Genomic DNA, 25,805 nt, shown 5'->3' with positions numbered 1-25,805 from the left:
CCTTACTCAACAATCTGCCAATCACCACCCCCCTCACGTTCCAGGCTTTGTCCTGCCCATGCCTCTCATCCAGCCTTCCTCCCCCCACAATTAGTGTGAAGAAGGCTCCCGACCCAAAATCTCGCCTGTCCATTTCCCTCCACAGATGCTACCTGACCCGCTGAGTGTTCTACTCACTGCAATCACCAGCACTGTTAGGTGTGGGATTTGAGAGCCTGCTTTGAGCAGGAGCCAGCCACAAGCCATGCAGGAGTCGGTGTAAAGAGGCTCTTTGGACCTGTTATGATTCGTCTGCATAAAACAAATTGCTGCTTTTGTGCTGAGAGAGAAAACAATGGGAGAGAGAGTGACAATTTTGAATAAGAGGGTGATTTAATGAAAATTGAAGTGTGTGTAAATGTTGCACAGGAGGCCGATGGCAGGAGTGAGAGGAAGGCACCAGAGCAGGTCAATGCCATCACCAAGGGTTCCTGTACTGCCATGGCAACTGCTTCACCCGTTGCCACTGGAAACAGCAAAGGCTGGACCGAGCACTGGCGGAGCGGTAGAGTTGCTGCCTTACATCGCATGCAGCGCCAGAGAACCGCGTTTGATCCTGACTATGGGTGCTGTCTGTACGGAGTTTGTACGTTCTCCCTGTGACCTGCGTGACTTTTGTCAGAGATCTTCGGTTTCTTCCCACATTCCAAAGACGTACAGGTTTGTAGGTTAATTGACTTGGTATAAGTGCAAATCCCTCGTGTGTGTTAATGTGCGGGGATGGTTGGTTGGTGCGGACTTGGCGGGTGGAAGGGCCTGTTTCCCCACTGTATCTCTAAACTCTACTAAACACAGAGATCCAGGCGGGCAACTGGACTTAAGGTTGGACAGGCCTGCATTGCTTTCTCTGCAGTGTCGGAGGCTACGGGGAAACCTGATAGAAGTAGATAAAACTATGAGAAGCATAGACAGGAGAGGCAGGCAAAACCTTTCCCCTCAGAGTGGAGACGTTAATGACTAGAGGGCATACAGTAGCTTTTAGGTGAAGGGGATGTGTGGGACAAAGCTTACAGGTGAGAGCTTAAGTAACCTGTTAAATAAGTCAGTGCACACATTGAAGGGTATCTTTTGTCACACTTAAAGGAGATAAGTGCAGAAGGTTTTTTTTCGCGTAGATTGGTGGGTGGCTGGAATGTGCTGCCAGGGCTGGCGATTGAGGCAGATATGACATTGACATTTTAAGAGGCTTTTAGACAGGCACATGGATATGTAGGGAATGGAGGGATATGGATCACATGTAGGCAGAGATTAGTTTAATTTGGCATCATGTTCGGCACAGATATTGTAGGCCAAGGGGCCTGTTCCTGTGTTGTGCTGCTCTATGTTTCCCTTTGTACATCCTGCAATCAGGAGGCCAATGAGACATAGAAGCAGAATTCGGCCATTCGGCCCAAGACGTCTACTCTGCCATTCGATCACCTATTCTTCCCCTCTCAACCCCATTCTCCTGCCTTCACCTCATAACCTTTGACATCCTTACTAATCAAGAACCTGTCACTCTCTGCTTTAAAAATACCCAATGACTTGACCTCCAATGCCTTCTGGGGCAATGAATTCCACAGATTCACCAACGTCTGACTGAAGGAACTGGGCAGAGAGAACCAGACCCTCAATATTACTGCAAACTGTACAAAGGTGTCGGCAAAAAGGCAGAAGGATCCAGTATAATCTATGGAACCCGCGTAACACAATCAGTGAAGGAGTTACTGCTGGTATGTTTGAGTCGGGTCTCTCAGCTTTCCCCAGCCCCAGCCCCAGCCCCAGCCCCAAACCAGAGGGAGGTGTTGCTTTACTTGGCCTGTATCCCCATCCAAAGCATGTGCTGCCTCTGGACCACATCAGGGTGCTTCTTCACAAACTTGGAGTCGTGGGGAAGCAGGAACTCCCAGCCTTTGTTGACCCGCGGAACCGCCATTTGCTCCAGGAAGTCCTTCACATCTTCAGGGGGCAGCTGTTCAACAGAGACAAGCAGAGGTGTGGGCAGGTTCCCAGCTTTCAATCACCGCCTTTGGGGCTTTTACAAATAAGATACTGTTACAGCCATGGGGGGGGGGGGGGGGGGGGGGGGGATTCAAATGCTGGGCAAGACAAGAATGCTTAGCAAAGATGAAAAGCAAGGAATAGATCAGGTAAATGCACAGAGTCTCTTGCCCAGAGTAGGGGAATCGAGAACCAGAGGGCAGAGGTTTAAGGTGAAGGGGGATAGATTTTATAGGAATCTGAGAGGTAACTTTTTCATGCAAAGGGTGGTGGGTGTATGGAATGAGCTGCCGGAGGAAGTAGCTGAGACATGGACAATCGCAACGTTTAAGAAGCAATTAGACAGGTACATGGATACGATAGGTTTGGAGGGATGTGGGCCAAACGCAGGCAAGTGGGACTAGTGCGGATGGGGCATGTTAATCGGTGTGGGCAAGTTGGGCCAAAGGGCCTATTTCCACATTGTAAGTCTATGGCGTAGGGGCAGAATTAGGCCATTCAGCCCATCAAGTCTGCTCCGCCATTCGATCACGGCTGATGTCGTTTTCCCATTGTGAACACAACTGAGGCAGCAACGTGTCCACGTTTCACTCACTCAACTCACCTTGATCACAGCAGCCACTTCTTTCCGGATGACCCAGAGATCTTGTGTAAACTTCCACATCTACAGAGGGGAGACGAGGAAAAGATCAGACAAAAGGTCTTTCAATTCCTCACACATTTCTTGATTGTGAGACGGAGGGGCCAAGCTGCCCGAATGGACAGGTGCTGGGGGAGTATTCCTGCTGGCGGAGGGAGCCAAGCACAAGCAGGGGAGACGCAGGGAACTGCAAATGCTGGTGTACAAAAAATAGACACAAAATGCTGGTGTAACTCAGTGGGTCAGACAGCATCTCTGGAGAACATGAACATGGAGAAGAAAGGTCCCGACCTGAATTGTCACCTATCCATGTTCTCCAGATCTGCTGCCTGACCCACTCCAGCACTTTATGTATTTCCCTTGATGTTTTGTCCAATATTAACCCCTTTATCAATATCAATAAAATATATGTTTTTCTTCATTGCCGATTTTCCTGTTTGTTGGACCTTATTGTGAAAAAATTGGCGGTTGCATTCCTAAATCTACTTAGCACTTGTGTGCTGGTGTTACTGGCTGCTATGTTTAGTTTTAGTTTAGAAATACAGCACAGAAACAGGCCCTTTGGCCCATCGAGTCTGTGCTGAAAAACGATCACCTGTAAATTAGCTCTGTTATCCCAGTTTTGCATTCACTCACTGCACACTTAGGGGCAATTTACAGAGGCCACTTAACCTACAAACCTGCACATGTTTGGGGTGCGGGAGGAAACCGGAGTACCCGGAGAAAGTCACAGCGAGAACATGCCAACTCCACACAGACAGCACCCAGACAGGTCAGGATCAAACCCGGCACTCTGGCGCTGTCAGGCAGCAGCTCTACCGCTGCACCACTGTGGGGCGGCCAGGTGCTATAGGAATGCAGGTCTTCCTAATGTCGAGATTTGTGAAGGGAGCAAGGAAATATATTCAGCTGCAGTACTTACAACAAAGTCCCTTCCTCTGCACAGCACTTCTGCGGCAACTCCACTGTGGGGGCTGCAGGTGTCCTTGGGGTAGAGCACGTCACTGTGCAAATGAAGACAGACCGAGATTAATTAAGAATAAAAAAAGGACAAAACGAGGCTTCGAAGTTGGCAGGGGGTAGATCTCGAATCACGACCGCCATGCATCAGCTGCCCACGGCTGCTGCCCACAGAAACCCCTGGGACATGTGAATGGGAATGTCCCATACAAAACACACAGCTCTAGAGGAACTCGGCAGGTCAGGCAGCATCTGCGGAGGGAATGGACATGCAAAGTTTCGAGTCGGGACTTTTCTTCACACTGATTAAAGGAGGGGTAAGCTGGGAAAGAGAGATATGGGCAGGACAAAGCCTGGGAAATGATAGGTGGAAGCAGGTGGGGCGGGGGTGATTCGAAGATGGGGGGAGTAAGTGTCAAAGGCTGGAGGTGAAAAGGAGACAAAAGGGTGTTAGATAAGGAGAGAAGAGGAGTTGAAATGTGGTTAGAGAGGGAGATATTTAGTTTAGTTTGGAGATGCAGAATAGAAACAGGCCCTTTGGCCCACCAACTCCATTGATCACCTGTTTACATTAGTTCTGTTATCCCTCTCTCTCTCTCTCATCCACTCCCTACACACCCTGGACAATTTACAAAGGCCGATTAATCTACAAATCTGCACGTCTTTGGAGTGTGGGAGGAAACCGAAGAACCCAGAAGAAACCCACACGGTCACAGGGAGAACGTGCAAATTCCACACGGACAGCACCCAAGGTCAGGATCGAACCCGGGTCTCTGGCGCTGTGAGGCAGCGGCTCTACAAGCTGAGGGAAAGGGGTGGGATTGTGGGAGAAATGGGGAAGTGGGGATGTTCCTTAAAATGGTAGAATTCAGGGTTCATGCCTTTGGCTGCCTCAACACGGCCCTTTATGGTCGATTGAATTATACATTGTAGGCAGGGTTAACAGAGCAGGAAGCCAAGATGGCTTGAAAGACTAAATGCGTAGTCAAGAGCGAAGGAAGGAACTGCAGATGCTGGTTTACACAGAAGATAGACACAAAATGCAGGAGTAACTCAGCAAGTCAGGCAGCATCTCTGGAAAAAAGAAATAGCTGACATTTCGGGTCGAGGCCCTGCTTTAGACTGAGAGTCAGGTGAGAGCGAAACTAGAGATGTGAACAGGTACAAAGAACAAATGAATGAAAGGTATGAAAAGAACAAATCAAAGTCAAAGCCAGTGAAAGACTAACTGGTTTACCACACAGATATTGCCTGACTCGCTTGTATTTCCAGCCTTTTCTGTTTTTAAACCAGATATCGAACTTCCATGCTACTTTGATTTTGTAAACCAGGTTTTAGCAAATGTGAGATATTTTGCTTCAATAGGACAGGTAGAATTGATTCATAGAGCTGGGGAGCAAGGAGCCTCTGTTAATATTGGAGCCCAGCATGTAGCACTGACACTGATCGAAGGAAGCTCGTATTCGCATCAAAGGGGAACAGAAATCAGGAGCCAGAGAGATGTGGATACTGGGGATCAATTGATCACTGTGCCTGGATTACAAGCAAATACTTCCTCAAGACATTTAAATAAATGCCATACATCAATATTTCTATTCTTTCTGTTTAAACAGTCAAAAATGGCATTTCATGATTCACCCGTCTCTCTGAAAGGAAGCAGTGAGGCGAGAGATAAGAGATATTTTAACAAGCTAGCACCACTAGGTCTCAATTCCACCTGGCGGAATCTAAGGAGATAAGCAAACAAAAAAATAATTCTAATGAGAAGGGCTGGAGTAACACTGGCTCTTGGAATAAGGCAACTCGAGTCTGGAGTTTAATGGCAATAGCTCTTGAGCAAGTACATTGGAAATCAATCTCTGTAGTTATAGTTACAACAGTATTAGCTGCTAACAAAGTGTTTATAACTGAAAACAGTAACGGCCAGGATCAGGAGATGAAACTATAGTACTGAGAAACAGGAAAACATTCTGTGGGGAACAAAGGAATTATGAATGGCTGGGGTGGTGGTGGGGTGGGGGGGGGAGAGGATAAATGAAACTTCTAACAACAGGCCCTTTAGCCCACAATGTCTTTGTTGAACATGATGGCAAGTTAAACTAAACCCCTCTGCCTGCACGTGATCCATATACCTCCACTCCCAACATATCCTCCAGCCCATCTAAAATACTTCAAATATATACAAGAAAAACTCTCCTCCACTGGGAAACGTACGCCAGGCAAATAGTGGGTGGATATATGGAACAAGCTGAGAGGTTTAAGGTTGGAGGGGAAAGATTTAATAGGAACCTAAGGGGCAACTTTTTCCACACAGCGGGTGGTGGGTACATGGAGTGAGCTGCCAGAGCTGGTCGTTGAGGCAGGTGGCACAGCGGCAGTGTTGCTGCCTTACAGCGCCAGAGACTCAGGTTCGATCCTGACTATGGGTGCTGTCTGTACAGAGTTTGTACATTCTCCCTGTGACCGTGTAGGTTATCTCCGGGAGCTCCAGTTTCCTCCCACATCCCAAAGGCATGCAGGTTTGCAGATTAATTGGCTTCTGTAAATTATCCCTAGTGTGTAGGATAGAAATAATGTACAGCGTGATTGCTGGTCGGTGTGGACTCAGTGGGTCGAAGGGCCTGTTTCAATGCTTTATCTCTAAACTAAAGGTACTATAATAGCACTTAAGACATTTGGACAGGTGCATGGATACGAAAGGTTTAGTGGGATATGGGTCAACAGGTGGGGCATCTTAGCGGGCATGGCCGGGTTGGGCCGAAGGGCCTGTCTCGCTGCAGCTTTGTTCTGTGATGTGACTCGTGTGCGTTACCTCTTCACCAGCCAGCAGCCCTGGACCAACATCGCCACCTGCTGGATGCAGCGCAGCACGGCCGTGTGATCCACACCCGAGCCCAGCAGACCCATCAGGTTTGCAAACTGCACCACCTTCACTGCAGGGGGAAAAGCACAGAACTCCATTAGAGACAAACCCATCTCTACACACTCTCTCAGCCGGGAAACGGCACGTATTGGGGCGGCACAGTGGCACAGAGGAGGAGTTGCTGCCTTACAGCTCCAGAGACCCGGGTTCAATCCTTATTATGGGTGCTGTCTGTATGGAGCTTGTACATTCTCCCGGTGACCGTGTGGGTTTTCTCCGGGTGCCTCGGTTATTCCCACATTCCAAAGACGTACAGGTTTGTAGGTTAATTGGCTTTGGTAAGTTGTAAAATAGTCCCTAGTGTGCGTAGGATAGTGCTAGTGTACTCGGTGATCACAGGTCGGCGCGGACTTGGTGGGCTGAAGGGCCTGTTTCTGCGCTGTATCTCTAAGAGTCCAATGTATTACAATGATTGCACTGATATTTACATACGGCACAAGGGACTTGTGTGCATATGAAAAGCTGTTAGAAGAACAGAATAAATGCAAGCAAATTGGTTAGATTATGATTGGCATGGACAAGTTGGGCCGAAGGGCCTGTTTCTGTGCTGTATGACTCGATGACTTAGCGGGTCATGCAGCATCTGTGGGGGAGGGAGGAATCGTCGAGACTCTGCATCAGGACTGAGAGTTGTTTAGTTCAGTTTCTTATTGTCACGTGTACTAAGGCAGTGAAAAGCTTTTGTTTGTGTGCTATCCAGTCAAAGAAAAGACTATAGGTACACAAAATTACTGGAGAAACTCAGCGGGTGCAGCAGCATCTATGGAGCGAAGGAAATAGGCGACGTTTCGGTCCGAAACCCTTCTTCAGACTGATGGGGGGTGGGGGGGGAGAAGGAAGGAAAAGGGGAGGAGGAGGAGCCCGAGGGCGAGCGGATGGGAGGGTGGGAGGAGACAGCTGGAGGGTTAAGGAAGGGGAGGAGACAGCAAGGGCTAGCAAAATTGGGAGAATTCAATGTTAGACTATACATGATTAGAAAAGACTATACATGATTACAATCAAGCCTGCCACAGGTAAAGAATAAAGGGTGCAACATTTAGAGCAAGATCTATCATTGAAGTTTGATAAAGTCCAATTAAAGATCATTGAAAGGTCTCCAATGAGGTAGATGGAGGTCGGGACCGCTCTCTCGCAGGTGTGAGGACAGTTCAGTTGCCTGAAACTGTCACTGAACCTGGAGGTGTGTGCTTTCAAATTTCTGCACCTCTTGCCTCGTGGGAGAGGAGAGAAGAGGGAGTGACTGCTGGCAGAAAGTGGGGATGGGAAGGAGTGAGGTAGTAACCAGCATAAAAAGTACTGGAGAGTGAATGGGAAGTGAGAGGGATGAATCGGGTGGGGAGGGGCTGGAGAGTGGATGGGATGGGAAAGGAAACAGAAGTGGGAAGTAAGAAAGGGGGACACATGTCCGGGTTACCTCTGTATCCACCTTTACCCTCTCCTCCACCAACCCTCCTCCCCCCTCTGTAATGTAAGGGTTAAAAAGACTATGTCAGCTAATATTGAGTTGTCAGCTAAATTAGCGGCACCCTGTCAAACCCTGCTTAGGAAAACAATTCAGTGTTTTGGAAGAATGCTTAGGCTAATTACGTAGGACCAGTAAATCATGAGGGCACCTGCGAGGTCACTGTGATAAAACGTTTGCCTTTCCAGAGACATCCGAGACTATGTCTACATCTGATAAGACAGATAACTCGCATTATTTTGGCACGAACGAGGATAGCTAGTTGAAACATAGTCACCTGTTCTGAGATTAGGGAAGAACACAAGGTTATTCTTTTATTATATAAGAGTAGGCTTCGGGGAGAGAGAGAGGGAGCCTGGACTGGAGTGTATACAGGTTTAGTTTAGAGATACAGCATGGAAACAGACCCTTTGGTCCATCAAGTCCGCACCGACCAGCGATCCCCGCACATTAACACTATCCTACACACACAAGGGACAATTTACACTTACACTAAGCCAATTAACCTACCAACCAGTACATCTTTGGAGTGTGGTAGGAAACCGAAAATCTCGACGATAGCCCACGCAGTCACGAGGAGAACATACAAACTCCATACAGACAGCAACCTTAGTCGGGATCGAATCCGGATCTCTGGTGCTGCAAGGCAGCAACTCTACCGCCGCGCCACTGTGCCTAGTTCTGTGTTATCCCATCCTACACACTAGGGCCAACTTACAGAGGCCTAGTAAAGAAAACCCGCAAACCCGCACATCTTTGGGTTGTGGGAGGAAGACCGCAGGAAACCCATGTGGTCACAGGGAGAACGTGCAAACTCCGCACAGCCAGCACCCGAGGCCAGGATAAAACGCGGGTCTTTGACGCTGCGGGGCAGCAACACTACCCGCTGTGCTGCCCTCGCCCAGGTATCACGACTCTCGAATTTCATCGCAGACAGGAGCCTTGGATTAAATTATGAATAAACCAACGAGTCTCACGCCCTTGAGGGTCATGAACGTTGCTTTATTAATAACTTTCCTGTATTTTGCTTTAATAAATATAGTTGTTTGTAATTTTCAAAATGTCCATAGAGTGATCTGAATCCTTGAAACCTGCTTATGTTTTGTTCCACCCTCTGAACTGGCCCCACTTGCCCTTGTTCCCTTATCTGCTTCCACGTGTCAACTATCTGCAGACGGATTGCAGACCCCAGCAATCAGTCCGAAGAAGGGTCCCGACCCGAAACGTCACCTATCCATGTTCTCCAGAGATGCTGCCTAGCCCGCTGAGCTACTCCAGTAGTTTGTGTTTTCTGCAGTATCCTGCTATGCCCAACCTAATTAAGTGTCTGTCTATACGCTAAACATATTAATTTCATCAGATTCCACCAGCCATTCTGGCAACTCGTTTCAAATATCGTACCCCTCTGTTTCACTTCAAATACCCTGTACGTAACCTTTGATACACGTACGTACCTGTGGAAAAAAGATTTGACTATCTACCCCATCTGTGTCTCTCGTAATCTTATATATTTCTATCAAGTCACAGCAGGAAAAACAAGTCCATCTATCCATTCTCCCTTCATAACTGAAGACTTTCAATCCAGGCTAGATCACGATGAACCTCTTGAATGAATGATACTTTGCTTTGTTTTGCATACAATCTAGACAGTACACAAGTGTCGCCACCAACTGCAGTTCCTTGTTTCCATATCAGTCATCAGCCCCCAACTTCAGTCCTCCCCCCATCTGGCTCCTTCCTGAAGTGTGGCCACCAGAGCTCGACATGATACAGGGGAGGTGGGCAGGGTGAGTGTCACACCCCGTGTGTACAGATGGCCACGTTGCCCCAGCACGTGCAGCTTGAGGAGGGCGAGGAGGCTGCGGTTGAACATTGCTCACATTGCTTAACAGGGTGGAATGGTGGTGCAGTAGTAGAGTTGCTGCCTTACACCGCCACAGATACGGGTTCAACCCTAACTACGGGTGCTATCTGTACGGAGTTTGTCATTCCTCCCCGTGATTTTTGTAAAGAACAATTTTAAAATTGAGGGGTTTTTGAAGCAGGCGCCCATCTGCACAGCGGTGGTGGGTAACAGGGGGTCATGATGCAAGCGGAAGACGACACATGATGTTGGAGCAACTCAGCTGGTCAGGCAGCATCTCTGGAGAAATGGATAGGTGATGTTTCAGGCCTGGACCCTTCTTCAGACTTGTCCCGACTTGAAACATCACCTAGCAATATTTTCAGGGGATGGTGCCTGCCCCGCAGAGTACTCCAGCACTTTGTGTTATTGTCTGTAAACTGGCATCTGCAGTTCCTTGCATCTGCAAGCGGAAGAGTTTTGGATGAGCCCCCGTTTAGTCAAGGAGAGCACACAATATTGCCACCATACGCATTAGGACACTCATCTGAAAGCAGTTCAACACCACTCACCGTTCTTCATCAGGGTGCGCACTTGGTCAGCCAGAGGCAGGGTCCGCAGCTGGGTCATGGACAACACGTTGCTGGGGGCCAGGGGCACCTTCCTGCAACAGAGGGCACAGACAACATGAGGCAGCAGCTCAGGGCATCATCATTACCCACAGACCGGGCCACAAGCAAAAACTCTGGTGAACACAACAGGTGCCAGGTAGGAAAAAATGTGGACTTACAATTCTTCTTCTTCAATGGGAGGCATCAACATGGACAAATACTCACTGCAAAGAGAGGGGAAACACAGTGATCTCACTGAACCAGACATGCATCGATATACTGCTCTCAGAACTGCACAGTGGTAGAGTTTCTGCCTTACAGCACCCTGATTCGATCCTGACTACAGGTGCTGTCTATGCAGAGTTTGTACGTTCTCCATGTGACCGCATGGGTTTTCTCTGGATGCTTCAAAGACCCCCACACTCCAAACACATGTGTTTTGTAGGTTAATTGTCTTCCGTAAAAATGATAAATTGTCCCTAATGTGTGGGATAGTGCAAGTGTACGGGGTGATCGATGGTCGGCATGGACTCGGTTGGCCATGAGGCCCGTTTCCACGCAGTGTCTCTAAAGTCTAAAACAGCCAACTCGAGTGAGGATATTGGACAGGGCTGTGGGTAGAAACTCCAAACCCCACAGTGATTCATAAACGATCTGTCAGGATGCTGACTTAGGTACTGCCTGATTTTATCCACTCCTGTATCCATAACTTTTTGACGGCTAAAACAAAAGTTTAAGACTCATAGCCTTGGGTAAATATTGCAACAGAGATCACAAATTGCCTAAAGTTTGGCAAAACTAGAAGCAAGCCTGCTCCGAAACGGAAAAAAGATACAACGTGCTGGAGTAACTCAGCGGGGCAGGCAGCTGCTCTGGAGGACATGAATAGATGACGTTTTGGAACGGGTACTATGCATGTTCTCCCGAGATGCTGCCTGACCAGCTGAGTTACTCCAGTACTTAGTAACTTTTTTCGTTACAAATCAGCATCTGCAGTTTCTTTTGTCTTCTGCTCTTCAACAGAGTCAGGGATACAAAGCCAGGAGGAGGTAACTGGTAACTTGGGGGGAAAGGAGATTCTGCTTTTGGTTGACAGACCGAGTTGCCCACATTCGGAGCAAAGCACAAAGGGCTGGAGTAAGTCAGCATCTCTGAGGGGAGTGGACTGCTGACGTTTTGGGTTAGGACGCTTCTTCAGACTGTCGCAGCAATGGGACGTAGTGGACCACCTCTTTCAATCCCATGGACTCGTATTCTAATGGTTTTGTACTAAACTGTTGTTTTTGCAGTCTTCTTCTTTTCACTGTCTTGCAGAATTTATGTGTAGCTCATGTATAATGAATGTTTCTGTCTGCGTGTATGTGCTACAAGCCAGATTTTCATTGAACCTGTACCTCAGCATACTTGTACACATGACCGTAAATCCCAGTACCGTCCTCCACTCTCCCACGGTTCTCTTCCACCCACATCCTTCCCTCTGGCCTTACATTTCATCCTCTCCCCATGTGACACACTCTTGTCTCCTTTCCATCTCCGGCCTTTGCCCACGCATATGCTTATCATCCCTACCCCCCCCCCCCCCCCCCCCCCCTTCCCTGTACACACTTGCCATGCTCTGTTCCGTCCCTATCTTTTTTCCTGCTTTCGCCCCGCTATTCTAATCAGTCTGTAGAAGGGCCCCAACCCGAAATGCCGCCTGCCCATTTCATTCCACAGCGGCTGCATGACCCACCAAGTTCATCCAGCACTTAGTGTTTTGCTTGAGAATCCAGCATCTGCAGTTCCTTGTGCCTCCCCTCACCGGTATCCACCTATCACTTGCCAGCCTGTCCCACCTCCACCTATCATTTCCAGCTTTCTTCCTCCTACTCCCATCAGTCTAAAGAAAGGCCCCACAGATGCTGCCTGATCTGCTTTGTTCCTCCAGCACTTTGTGTTTTTTACTGACTACATACCCTACTTGACTTGACACTAGTCTGTGGGGATCTGTGATGAGGTGGTGCAAACTCCCCGGGGGGGGGGGGGGTGAGAGGAGACCTACAGGGGTGCCGGGCTCTTACCTGGGGGACTTGGTCAGCTCCGACGTCTCCACCATGCCAGCCAGCTGACTGAAGAGGTACTGCCGCTCGTGCTCAGACCTGCTGTCCTGTGTACAAAGCAGAGGCGCCATCAGTACCCTAGCACAGTCGATGTCACCCCCCAGTCCCACCTGGTGCCCAGTGCATCAACACTGCCCCCTGGTGCCCAGTCACACCTGAACCTCTCTGCACAATACCTTTGGCTCACAACCTTTGAGGATGAAACCACAATTTTTCTAATTCTCAAGGTCCCCAAAATTTCCTAACAAATGTATACAGCATGAAAACAGGCCCTCTGGCCCAACTTGCCCATGCCCAATTTGGTGCGTACCCCTCTAAACCAACCTTTGTCTATTAAATGTATTTTAAAAGTTGTTATAATATCTGCCTCAACCAGCTCTGGCAGCTCGTTCCATACACCCACCACTCTCTGAGTAAAAAAGATGTCCCTCGGGTTCCTATTAAACCTTCCCCCCCCCTCGCCTTAACCCTATGCCCTCTCGTTCTTGATTTCCCTACCTTGGGTAAAAGACCCATAACAATGTCAAACACAGACTGCATCACACAAGTTATTTCCAACACTGTAAATAATTAGGGGGTATGTCAGGAAAAAACAGACATTTTTAATTTTGTCTGTAAATGTGAAATCTGTTCACTAGAGGACACAGTGTCAGTAGCCAGGGCAGCTGTCGGTCTCTTCACCTTCACACCACAGTAATGTAGATAATGCCAAGGCTCCTCTGCTTGCTTCTTCTGCAAGAACTCGTAAGACTGAATGCGGCGTTGCCGGGCTTGCTCCGACTCGGGACGTGAAAATCGTACCTGACGATTAACACAAGAGTGTTTCAGGATGAAGGAGTAATTAAACTTGCACAGCGGGAGATAAACAATAAACACCCCCCAATGTTCCAAAGACAGAAGGTCAGCAGAAAGCAAGCACTATTAATGATTATTTCACTTCAACATATGAGCATAATAACTTACCCATCACCAACTAGAGAGCAGTCCTGACCTCCCATCTACCTCATTGAAGACCCTCGGACTATCTTTAATCGGACTCTCTCTGCGGCGGCGCGGCCCTGGCTGCAGCGGCTCATCGGCAGTGTTTTTGTGTTGTTTATTTTGTTTTGGTTAGTCTAGTTTTTGGTTCCTAGTTTGTGTTTGGGGGGGGGGGGGGTGAAACGGGGTTTGCAGTCTCTCCCTGCGGGGAATGCGACTTTTTTGTCTGCCTCCGTCTGCGCTGAGGCCTGGTGGAGCTGACGACCTCGAGGCTCCGGAGGCAGAGCCCGTCAGGACTCGCCCCGAGCTCGCTTCCGTGAGGGTGGTCCGGCTCAGGGCTGGAACAGTGCTCCCGTGAGAGGTTGGGATGCTCCCGTGAGGGTGGCCAGCACGAGGGTGGAACGAGGCTCCCGTCGGAGCGGCCGAGCTCGGGGAAGTGCGGCGCTCGCAGCCCGAGGGAGGTTCGGCGCCCATGTCGGGGCGGCCCAGCCCGGGGGAGGTTCGGCGCCCATGTTGGGGCGGCCCAGCCCGAGGCTGAAGATGGTGCGGTACTCACGTGAGGGTGGCGGGGACGGTGTTCTGGTGGTGGTGGCCTGAGTCCGGGGTTCGGCCGTGGGCCAGCGGCTGCCTCTGTAGGATTGGTGGGCGGCAGCTTCGACCACCCCGGGCCGCGGGACTGATTTATAACATCGCCCGGGGGTATCAGCCTCAGCGCAGAGGGAGAAGAGGAGGGAAGAGACTGCAGACCTAAGACTTTTGCCTCCATCACAGTGAGGAGATGTTGGGTGGACTCACTGTGGTGGATGTTAATATGTGTTTATTGTTGTTTTTATTGTATTATATGTATGACTGCTGCAATTTCGTTCAGACTTCAGTCTGAATGACAATAAAGGCTATCTCTATCTCTCTACTTTATCTTAAACGTTCAACCCTTTATCCTGTATCTGTACATGGTGGACGGCTCGATTATAATCACGTAGTCTTTCCGCTGACTCGATAACACGCAACAAAAACACTTTTTACTGTACTGTCAATGACTGTCACCCTTGTGGTTGTGTATGTGCCTGGGGTTCCCACTCTACTAGTTTAGTTTAGAGATACAGCGTGGGAAAGGGCTCTTCGGCCCACCAAATCCACACCAACCGACTAGTTCTATCCTACGCACTAGGGACAATTTACAGAGGCCAATTAACCTATAAACCTGCAAGTCTTTGGAATGTGGGTGGAACCGGAGCATCCGGAGAAAACCCATGTAGTCACTGGAAGAACGTGCAAACTCCACATAGACAGCAAGCACCCTTAGTCAGGATCAAACCTGGGTCTCTGGAGCTGCGAGGCAGCTACTCCATTACTGCGTCACTGTGCTGCCCCTTTAGTTGACACTTTTCGTGGCATTATGTTGGATTGCTTTAATCCTTAGTTACTCAAACGGCGAGGCAAAGCCTAACCTCACCACTTGGTTGAGGAAAGAGGAATTGTAAGGCTTTGTAGAGTCACGCGCTCCCACAGAGGGAGGAGGTGGGGCCCACTTACGGTGATCTGCTTCACGTCATCTTCCGCTTCATCCTGAGAGGAGTCGCCGGCTGCAGAGGAACAGGTCACATTTATTCTCAAGCTCGCAGACTGCAGGCCAGCCCAGCCCAGCACTGCCCACTGTCACAGCGGCGATGTACCATGCAATTACAGGGCAGTCAGCCCTCCCTCCACATCGCAATCCAACAGTGGCTCCCACTTGAAATTATCTCCCCTCCAATTCACTTATTTTCCAGTTCTAATTTTATAGAAACAGCATGGAAACAGGCCCTTCGTGCAAACGCACATCTTTGGGAGGAAACCGGAGCACCTGCTGTTCCACCCCCTTCCTGCCCTCCAACGGGTGCCGCAGAGAAGCACAGTCCGATCCCACTCCTACCTTCGTTTGCGGCCTCTCGTTCCCTGTGCTTTGCATCCGCTTTGTCCAGGTAGGAGAAACTGGGCCGCATCTGCAGCATCCCGTGCAGCGGCGTCACGTGCAGCTCTCCTGCAGCACAACATCAGCAGAGAGAAAAGTCACTTGCAGCAGCGATGGATCAGTTAGACTGCACCGTCTCCTGCCAAGTCTCCTCGCTATCAAGCGGAAAAGCAATTCAATGCATTCCACACCCTCCTGGTTTCACCATTTCCCTCTGAACTACAATGCTTCCTGTGCCACCCCCTGGGGAACAGGGGTGAAGAGGGTCATGTGAGGAGAGGGACATTGATTCGCGGGACGACCAGAATGGAGGAGACAGCATCAATGGGCCTTTGTGGTCAGCTGCAGCTGAGACTGAGAAATGGCAACAAAATGGCACCTCTTGCATACGGATTCATCGGACAGTGCAACCCAAAGTGCATTTTGTACTAACCGGGGGATTGTGCACATGTACAGGAATAGTCTTGCTGAGCTGTATGCAAACAAAGTATTTCACCGTAACAATAAAGGCAGCATTGACCATTGAGAACTAGCCGTGCGGCGACCCTCACCTTTCCTGTAGATGGCGGCGGCAAAGCGGGAGGTGTTGACGGCCGACTGGATGGAGGAAAAAATCTGTTTGTCCATGTGTTTCCTGCAGACAGGAGAGAAGAACGCTGCCCACATCAACTCGCACGCTCACACGACCACACGCCACCGGGGCTGCTTACACGGCTGACTATGGGGCAACACCCGTGACTTGATGCAAGCGGTGAGCAGGACAATGATGCTGCAAGGTAGCAGCTGCTGCTGAGTGAGGGATGTTCCACGCTCTGCTCATTACTCTAGCGTCTTACGCACAATAGCATGTCCGTCTGTGAGGGAATGTTGGCAACAGGTAGTGGGGCGGGGAGTGGGTGGGGGGGGGGGGGAGAGGGGGGGCGGGAGAGGGAGGGGGGGCGGGGGGAGAGAGGGGGGGGGGGCAGGGGGAGGGGAGAGAGGGAGAGGCAGGGAGAGAGGGAGGGCAGGGAGAGAGAGAGGGAGGGGCAGGGAGAGAGGGAGGGGCGGGGGAGGGAGGGGCGGGGAGAGGGGAGGGGGAGAGAGGGGGGGAGGGGGGGGAGAGGGGGGGGGCAGGGAGAGAGGGAGGGGCGGGAGAGGGGGGGGGGGAGAGAGGGCGGGGAGAGAGGGAGGGGGACGGGGGGGGGGGGGGGTGGGGGGGGGGGGGGGGGGGGGGGGGGGGGGGGGGGGGGGGGGGGGGGGGGGGGGGGGGGGGGGGGGGGGGGGGGGGGGGGGGGGGGGGGGGGGGGGGGGGGGGGGGGGGGGGGGGGGGGGGGGGGGGGGGGGGGGGGGGGGGGGGGGGGGGGGGGGGGGGGGGGGTGGGGGGGGGGGGGGGGGGGGGTGGGGGGGGGGGGGGGGGGGGGGGGGGGGGGGGGGGGGGGGGGGGGGGGGGGTGGGGGGGGGGGGGGGGGGGGGGGGGGGGGGGGGGGGGGGGGGGGGGGGGGGGGGGGGGGGGGGGGGGGGGGGGGGGGGGGGGGGGGGGGGGGGGGGGGGGGGGGGGGGGGGGGGGTGGGGGGGGGGGGGGGGGGGGGGGGGGGGGGGGGGGGGGGGGGGGGGGGGGGGGGGGGGGGGGGGGGGGGGGGGGGGGGGGGGGGGGGGGGGGGGGGGGGGGTGGGGGGGGGGGGGGGGGGGGGGGGGGGGGGGGGGGGGGGGGGGGGGGGGGGGGGGGGTGGGGGGGTGGGGGGGGGGGGGTGTGGGGGTGGTGGAGGGGGTGGGGGGGTGGGTGGTGGGGGGGGGTGGGGGGGGGGGGGGTGGGGGGGGGGGGGGGTGTGGGGCGCGGGGGTTGGGTGGGGGTTTTGTGTTTGTGGGGGGTTGTGGGGGGTGGGGTGGGGGGGGGGGTGGGGGGGGGGGGGGGGGGGTGGGGGGGGGGGGGGGGGGGGGGGGGGGGGGGGGGGGGGGGGGGGGGGGGGGGGGGGGGGGGGGGGGGGGGGGGGGGGGGGGGGGGGGGGGGGGGGGGGGGGGGGGGGGGGGGGGGGGGGGGGGGGGGGGGGGGGGGGGGGGGGGGGGGGGGGGGGGGGGGGGGGGGGTGGGGGGGGGGGGGGGGGGGGGGGGGGGGGGGGGGTGGGGGGGGGGGGGGGGGTGGGGGGGGGGGGGGGGGGGGGGGGGGGGGGGGGGGGGGGGGGGGGGGGGGGGGGGGGGGGGGGTGGGGGGGGGGGGGGGGGGGGGGGGGGGGTGGGGGGGGGGTGGGGGGGAGAGAGGGAGGGGCGGGGAGAGAGGGAGGGGGGGGGAGAGAGGGAGGGAGGGGGGGGCGGGGAGGGGGGGAGGGGGCAGGGGAGAGGGAGGGGCAGGGAGAGGGGGGAGGGGGAGAGGGAGGGGAGGGGAGAGAGGGGGGGGGGGGAGAGAGGGGGGGCAGGGGGGAGGAGGGGAGGGGCAGGGAGAGAGGGAGGGGCAGGAGAGGAGGGAGGGGCAGGGAGAGGAGGGGCAGGGAGGAGGGGGAGGGAGAGAGGGAGGGGGCAAGGAGAGAGGGAGGGAGGGGCAGGGAGGGAGGAGAGGGGCAGGGGGAGAGGGAGAGGGAGGGGGCAGGGGGAGGGAGAGGAGGGGGAGGGGCAGGGAGGGGAGGGAGAGGGGGGGGAGGGGGCAGGGAGAGGGGGGAGGGGGGAGTGGGAGGGAGGGGGCAGGGAGAGGGAGGGGGCAGGGGGCAGGGGGAGGGAGGGGGCAGGGCAGGGAGAGGGGGGCAGGCAGGGAGCAGGGAGAGAGCGGGGAGCCCCATGGTGTTACTCACGTTGTGTAGGTGCTGCCGGAGTCGTCAGTGCTGGTGCCGTCCACGTTGAGCGCGATCTGCTCCCCCTTGCTGCGGCAGTAGTTGGGACTCAGAGTATCGATCGCCATCTCCACCTCCACCTGCAGTCATAGAGTGGAAACTGGTCCTTCAGACCAACATGCCCCGTCTACACTAGTCCCACCTCCCTGCGTTTGGCATATATCCCTCTAAGCCGTTCCTATCCATGTACCTATCCAAATGTCTCTTAAATACTGCAATAGAACCTGCCTCAAATGTCCCCTCTGCCAGCTTGTTCCATCCACCCACCACTCTGTGGGAAAAAGCTGCTCCTCAGGTTCCTATTAAATCTTTCCTGTGGAGTTTGAAGGACCTGTCCCACTTGCATGCGTTACGTACGTATGTACGAGCACCGTATGGCCGCCCGCGCGGGGCTGTTCCCGAGATCGCGCGGGACTCCGAAAGTCTGACAGTGTCCGAAATCTTTGCGCGCCAATGGCCTGTCGGCACGCAGGCGCATTGCGGTCGTACGCAGCGTCTTGACGGCGTATGCCTAGCGCGTGGCGTTGCGCGATGACGTCACTGCCCGACACCGTGCAACGCCCAAATTCAGTCGGCCCGCCTCCTGATTGGTAAGTATGACGCAAATGACGTCACGCGTGAACTCCGCTTCCGTTTGGTCGCGCCAAACGCATGCAAGTGGGACAGGCCCTTGACTCCTGAAAGCGATGCCAATGTAAATGTACCTTCACCAGTTTCACTTGTTTAATTGCCCTGTCAATAGTCCCTGCCTCAACAGGTCCCTCCTCAACAGGACCCTGCCTCAACAGGTCCCTGCCTCAACAGGACCCTGCCTCAACAGGTCCCTGCCTCAACAGGTCCCTGCCTCAATAGTCCCTCCTGCAGCTCGGTCCGTATACCCACCATCCTTTGTGAAAAAATGTTACCCCTCAGGTCTTGATTAAATTTTTCCCCACGCACCGTAAACCCACGTCCTTTGATTCTCAATTCTCCTACTTTGAGTAAAAGACTATGCATTCACCCTATCTACTTCCCATATGTTGTACATCTCTATAAGATCACCCCTCAGACTCCTGCGCCCCTCAGACACCTGCCCAGCCTCTCCCTACAGCTCAGGCCCTCGAGTCCTTGCAACAACCTTGTAAATCTTCTCTGCACTCTTTCCAGCTTGACAACATCTTTCCCATACCATGGTGATCAAAACAGAACACAATACTCTAAACGTGGCCTCACCAGCTGCCGGGGAACGGCAGTGGCAGTCTCACAGATGCACCGGACAGGCCGCTGGGTATCTACCCCCCTCCCCTTTACATCGGGGAGCTGGGCTGGAGAGTGGTGCACAGAGCTGCGCCGTGCAATAGGTTTGTAAGTTGGTCACGGACTCCCCGCGTGGGCAGAGTACACCCTGAACAGGGCTGGCGTCCCCATCCCTGTGACTCAACAGCGGCAATGAAGGAGGGTCCCGACCCAACCTGGCACCTATCCATGTTCTCCAGAGACACTGCCTGGCATGCTGACTTATTCCAGCACTCTGACCTTCACAGGGATGAAGACTGCCCCTCGGGAATTCCCACACGAGCCGCAGCCCACCTCAATGCAGCGGGTGTGGAAGGGCGGGGTCTGAGTGACCGAGAGAACTCACGGCAGGGCGGGGACTGATGGTGACTGAGGGAACTTACTTTCTGCTGTTTTGGTTTTATTCTCGCTGATAAATGGGTGACATCGTCGTACTTCATTGTGGCCGGGCGCACTGGATACTGTGGATGAGAGAAGAATCATTGGCACGGTGTTGGACTTTAATACAAGGGATGGGGCTCGGGGAGAGGGAGTACGAGGGAGATAGCAAGGGGGAGGGGCGAAAGGGCTCAGCGTACACACCTGGAACAAGTACAGTTTCTCGGCTAAACTCGTGGCCAGATGCACATCAATCTGAGGAGAAAAGAGAGACGAGTTATTTATGGGGAGTTCCTGGAACGCAGGAGTGATCTTATGGAGGTGTGGAACACTACGCGAGGATTAGATCCGGTGCATACATAGAGTATTTTACCCACAGGATAGGGGAATCAAGAACCGGACAACACAGATTGAGGGTGAGAGTGGAAAGATTTAATAGGAACCCAAGGGACAAATTTTTCACTCATTGGGTGGTGAGTACGAGGAACAAGCTGCCAGAGGAAGCAGTCGAGGCAGGTACTGGAATAGCATTTAAAAGACATTTGACAGGTACATGGATAGGAAAGGTTCCGAGCGAAATTGGCCAAACGCGGGCAGGTGGGGCATGTTGGTCAGGATGGACGAGTTGGGCTGAAGGGCCTGCTTCTGTGCTGTACAACTCTGACAGATTGTTCTCAACACCCTGGCAAGCTGACTTCCACGCTCCCTGTACCGTGCCAGCCACAGCGGGAGCGACTGCAACGGCAACCTCTGCAATCAGCGGGAGAGGCAGGTGCGCTAGGGAGATGATTGACGCGGCCAGGATACAGGGGGAGTTATCTGCTCTGCTCGCGACAGAACTGCGGGATCTTTCACTTCACTGCAACTCTTGTATACGGTCTCAATGTAATCTATTTTTACCCCCTTCGTCAGTATGATTGTGCTTCTGTATAGTAAGAGTAAATTGTGAAATAGAGGTTTAGTTTAGTTAATTCAGTTTAGATACAGGCCCTTCGGCCCACCGAGTCTGTGCCGACCAGCGATCATCTGTATACTAGTTCTACACACTAGGGACAATTTTTTCAGTAGCTGATTAACCTACAAACATGCACGTGTTGAGTGTGGGAGGAAACTAGAGCACCCAGAAAAAGCCAATGCGATCACAGGGAGAACGTATAAACTCCGTACAGTTAGCACCCGTCGTCAGAATCGAACCCAGGTCTCTGGTGCTGTGAGGCAGCAGCTCGACCGCTGCACCACTGTGCTGACCGAAGAAGGTAAGTGGAAGGGAGGGGCAGGGAAGAAATAGGTGTGAGTCGAGGTGGGGCACGGGGGGAAACGTGGTTATCGGGGGGGGGGGGGGGGGGGGGGGCAGGGTGGGTTATGGAGTTACCTACAATTGAAGGGTTCAACGTTCATACCGTTGATTGCAAGCTACCCAAGCAGAATATGAATTGCTATTCCTCCAGTATGCGTGAGGCCTCACTTTGGCAATGGAGGAGGCCTTAGACAGAAATGTCAATGTGTGAATGGTGATTAATATAGTTAGCAACCAGTAAAATGTACCTTGTATGATATGTACCTACATTTTGACTGTTCCACGGCAAAACGTCCTCAAGGTTTGCTGACTTTGAAGAGGTTCTCCTCCTCCCTCTGACTGGGGTTCTGTCTCACTGCTCCCCTCCTGTGACAACCAGTCTGAAGAAGGGTCCCAACCCAAAACGTCACCCAGAGATCCTGCCTGGCCCACTAAGTTACCCCAGCACTTTGTGTCCTTAAATGGAACTGTCCCTTCATTTTTGGACAGCACAGTGGCGCAGCGGTAGAGTTGCTGTCTTACAGCGCCAGAGACCCGGCTTTGATCCTGACTACGGGCGTAGTCTGTACGTTCTCCCCGTGACCGCGTGAGTTTCCTCCCACATTACACAGATTTGTAGATTAATTGGTTTTTGTTAATGGCCCCTAGTCTGTAGGATAGAACTAGTGTACAGGTGACCGCTTTCTATGCTGTATCTCTAAAGTCTACAGTAGAGTCTAAACATACACAAGTGTTTTTAACAACATAAAGGAAGACTAACACAGTCGTGAGACAGGGATTAACCAGATAGAGCAGCCATGTAAGGGTGGGAGAGGGGAACTCTGCTGTCAGGGGCCGGTTGCCCTGCTCTCGCCGATCACTCACCTCCTGTATAATCGGGTCGTCATCTTCAGTGGCCATGCTGGTGCCGAGGATCGAGGAGCACTGGACTGTTGCCTGGCCCCGCGCCAGGGCACCGAGACCTGTAGCATTACACATGTGTTACTGGCAAAGTCATCCTCTGCTCCCCACTGTGATCACCCAGACCAGTTCTCTGCCCCGGACCAGCTGTATGCCAGTGACCAAACACACCACTCAAAGGATTCACAGAGCCACCAAAATGTGAAGCATTCAAGTAGATTCTTGTCAAACAGCACCTGAAGTTAGTGCACAGTTTAAGGATAACTGAGAAGCCTTGTTGGACAGGAACCCAACTCAGCATGAGTTCTGAGTCGAGGCCTCTATTCCAAGATTCCCCTGTTAGTAGAAACATCCTCTCTACATCCACTCTACCCAGACCTTTCACTATTCAGTAAGCTTCACCCCTCATCTAAACTCCTGTGAGTACAGGCCTAGAGCCGTCAAACACTCGTCATCCTATAACAGCATTTAGAATACATGTTGACAGGTACATGGATAGAACAGAGAACAGTACAGTGCAGGAACAGGCCTTCAGCCCACAATGTCCATGCTGAACATGATGCTGTTAAACCCATCTCATTTGATTGTACATGATCCATATCCCTCCATTCCCACATCCATGTGCCGATCCAAAATATGGTAAGAAAAAGAGGGACGGTTTAGAGGGTATGGGCCAAACACGGGCAGGAGGGACTGGTGTAGATGGGGCATCTAGGTTGGCATGGGCAAATTGGGCTGAAGAGCCGGTTTTCATGTTGTACAGGCATGACTCTTCCCTCATAAAAAGCATGTTTAACCCACGTAGACTGTGGACAAGTTGGAACGGTTTGTTGGGCAAACAGTGCGGTCGGTGGTTCAGGCCGCTGTTACCCAGAGTCCAACAGCATCGTTACATCCGAGTGTACTGAGGTGCACTGAGAAGCTCTGTTTGTGGGCTATCCAGTCATATCATAATCCTGTGGAATTACAGTGCCCTCCATAATGTTTGGGACAAATACCCATCATTTATTTATTTGCCTCTGTACTCCACAATTTGAGATTTGTTATTAAAAAAAATCACATGTGGGTAAAGTGCACATTGTCAGATTTTATTAAAGGGTATTTTTATACATTTTGGTTTCACCATGTAGAAATTACAGAGCCCCCCATTTCAGGGCACCATAATGTGAGGAACACATGGCTTCACAGGTGTTTGTAATAGCTCAGGTGTGTTTAAATGCCCCCTTAACGCAGGTATAAGAGAGCTCTTAGCACCTCGTCTTTCCTCCAGTCTTTCCATCACCTTTGGAAACTTTTATTGCTGTTTATTAACATGAGGACCAAAGTTGTGCCAATGAAAGTCAAAGAAGCCATTATGAGACTGAAACAAGAATAAAACTGTAGAGACATCAGCCAAACCTTAGGTTTGCCAAAATCAACTGTTTGGAACATCATTAAGAAGAAAGAGAGCACTGGTGAGCTTACTAATTGCAAAGAGACTGGCAGGCCAAGAAAAACCTCCACAACTGATGACAGAAGAATTCTCTCTATAATAAAGAAAAATTCCAAAACACCCGTCTGACAGACCAGAAACACTCTTCAGGAGTCAGGTGTGGGTTTGTCAATGACCTCTGTCCACAGAAGACTACATGAACAGAAATACAGAGGCTACACCGCAAGATGCAAACCACTGGTTAGCTGCAAAAATAGGATGGCCAGATTACAGTTTGCCAAGAAGTACTTAAAAGAGCAACTACAGTTGTGGAGTACAGAGGCAAACATTATGGAGGGCACTGTAGATAGCAAAGTATTTCATTATATGTGCCAGGTACATGTGCCAATCATGAAATTTTAAAAAATGCCCTCAGGAAATCATGCTGCAGATTTATAGGGTTAGGCAGCATCAGTAGTTCTGCGTGCAGTGCTGGTCACCCCATTGCACCAAGGGATGTGGAGGTTTTGGAGAAGGTGCAGAGGAGGTTTACCAAAACGCTGTCTGGATTGGAAAGCATTAGGAGTGTTGTTTTCTCTGGAACGTCAGAGGTTGCGGGGAGATCTGATATAACATTTTGTGAAGCACAGATAGAGTTAGAACCCTTTGTCCCAGGGTGGAAATGTCAAAGGTGGCCTACACTGGAAAATCAGCAGGCTCACAGCAATAGTCTTCCCTCTTATCAAAATATTAACATAGCACTCAGAACAATACAGCACAGGGACAGGCTCTTCTGCCCACAATGTCTGTGCCAAACATGATACTAGGAATGATTCTGATCTTCCTGCACGTGATCTATACCTCCCCCCCATCCCCTGCATATCTTTAGACTTTAGAGATACGGCATGGAAACAGGCCCTGCAGCCCACTGAGCCTGCATTGACCAGCGATCACCTCGTACACTAGCACTATCTACATACTTGGGACAATTTACAATTTACAGCGTCAATTAACCTACAAACCTGTACGCCTTTTGGAGTGGGGGAGGAAACCGAAGCACCCAAAGAAAAACACACGTAGTCATGGGAAGAACAAACTCCGTACAGACAGCACCCTCGGTCATGATTGAATTCTGGTCGCTGGTGCGTGAGGCAGCAACTCTAGTGCTGCTCCAAAGTCACTGAAATGCTACTGTGGTCAACAAGACACTTGTATCCAGGAGCGGGGCATTTGCCCATGATGACGTTTATCCACTGAGGGAGCAGTCCTCTCCATTCCAGGCAGCAACCCAACTCAAAGCACAAAGTGCTGGAGCAATTCAGCAGGTCAGGCTGCACCCAGACAGGGAATGGACAGGTGATGTTTCAGTACGGAACCCTTCTTCAGACTGAAAGGTAGACCTAGTCTGATGTGTGTCTGGTTGTCTCTGGCTTTATATTTCATTCCACTTCTCTCCTTATCTGAAAGTTTTTGTCCCCTTTTCATCCCTAGCCCTTGTCCAACCATGTCAATCAACCCCCCCCCACTCACCTGTATCCACCCGTCACTTACCAGACTTTGTCCCTCCCCCATCTCTCTTCCACCTTTCTCTCCCGTCCCCCTACCACTAGTCTGTAGAGAGGTCCCGACCCAAAACATCATCTGTGCATTCCTTCCACAGATGCTGTCTGACCACTGAGTTCCTCCAGCACTTTGTGTTTTGCTCAAGACTCCAGCATCTGCAGTTCCTCAGGTCTCCATCCTGGTGACTCATTTAAATTTCCTCTCCATACAAGTCAGCATGGTGGTTAATATTTTGCCTACAGCACTAAGCAGACATTAAGTAAGAGGCGACTTTGAATTTCTGTGGCGTGCTCACATGCACAGACTGCTCAGATGCATTTGACAGCGAGGAGATGCTTTTAGAAGAATCATCAGTGTTGTAACGAGGGAAACACAGCACCGCACAATCCCCCACAGACAGCGAGCTGCTAAATACGTTCATAATATTTCTGAGAAGAATTAGGCCATTCGGCCCATCACATCTACTCCGCCATTCAATCATGGCATATCTTTCCCTCTCAATCCCATTCTCTTGCTTTATCCCCGTAACCCCCGACACCCATACTAATCAAGTATCTGTCAATCTCTGCCTTAAAAATATCCAAAGCCGACTTCCACAGCTGTCTGTGGCAATGAATTCCACAGATTCACCACCCTCTGGCTAATGAAATTCCTCCTCATCTCCTTTCTATAGGTACGTCCTTTTATTCTGAGGCTGT

At 52.2% G+C, this 25,805-nt stretch overlaps 1 protein-coding gene across 1 annotated transcript in view; it reads right to left on the bottom strand.

Moving 5' to 3' along the window:
• The window catches only part of polr3e (polymerase (RNA) III (DNA directed) polypeptide E), a 45,753-nt gene that overhangs the window by 17,144 nt on the left and 2,804 nt on the right, over positions 1-25,805 (bottom strand). Inside the window, exons 2-16 of the mRNA XM_055651569.1 lie at positions 22,098-22,195; positions 20,141-20,191; positions 19,942-20,019; positions 18,245-18,363; positions 16,038-16,120; positions 15,448-15,555; positions 15,069-15,118; positions 13,239-13,358; positions 12,519-12,604; positions 10,638-10,682; positions 10,420-10,511; positions 6,432-6,552; positions 3,582-3,663; positions 2,624-2,683; positions 1,833-1,990 (exon numbers count right to left, since the gene is read on the bottom strand). Coding sequence (XP_055507544.1) covers positions 1,833-1,990; positions 2,624-2,683; positions 3,582-3,663; positions 6,432-6,552; positions 10,420-10,511; positions 10,638-10,682; positions 12,519-12,604; positions 13,239-13,358; positions 15,069-15,118; positions 15,448-15,555; positions 16,038-16,120; positions 18,245-18,363; positions 19,942-20,019; positions 20,141-20,191; positions 22,098-22,133 — 1,289 coding nt within the window. The 5' untranslated portion in view covers positions 22,134-22,195. The remainder of the gene's footprint in view (positions 1-1,832; positions 1,991-2,623; positions 2,684-3,581; positions 3,664-6,431; positions 6,553-10,419; positions 10,512-10,637; positions 10,683-12,518; positions 12,605-13,238; positions 13,359-15,068; positions 15,119-15,447; positions 15,556-16,037; positions 16,121-18,244; positions 18,364-19,941; positions 20,020-20,140; positions 20,192-22,097; positions 22,196-25,805) is intronic.

The sequence above is a fragment of the Leucoraja erinacea genome, chromosome 20, assembly GCF_028641065.1.
Source record: "Leucoraja erinacea ecotype New England chromosome 20, Leri_hhj_1, whole genome shotgun sequence".
In the NCBI taxonomy this organism is placed as follows: Eukaryota; Metazoa; Chordata; class Chondrichthyes; order Rajiformes; family Rajidae; genus Leucoraja; species Leucoraja erinaceus.
This window is presented reverse-complemented; position numbering and strand designations above follow the sequence as displayed.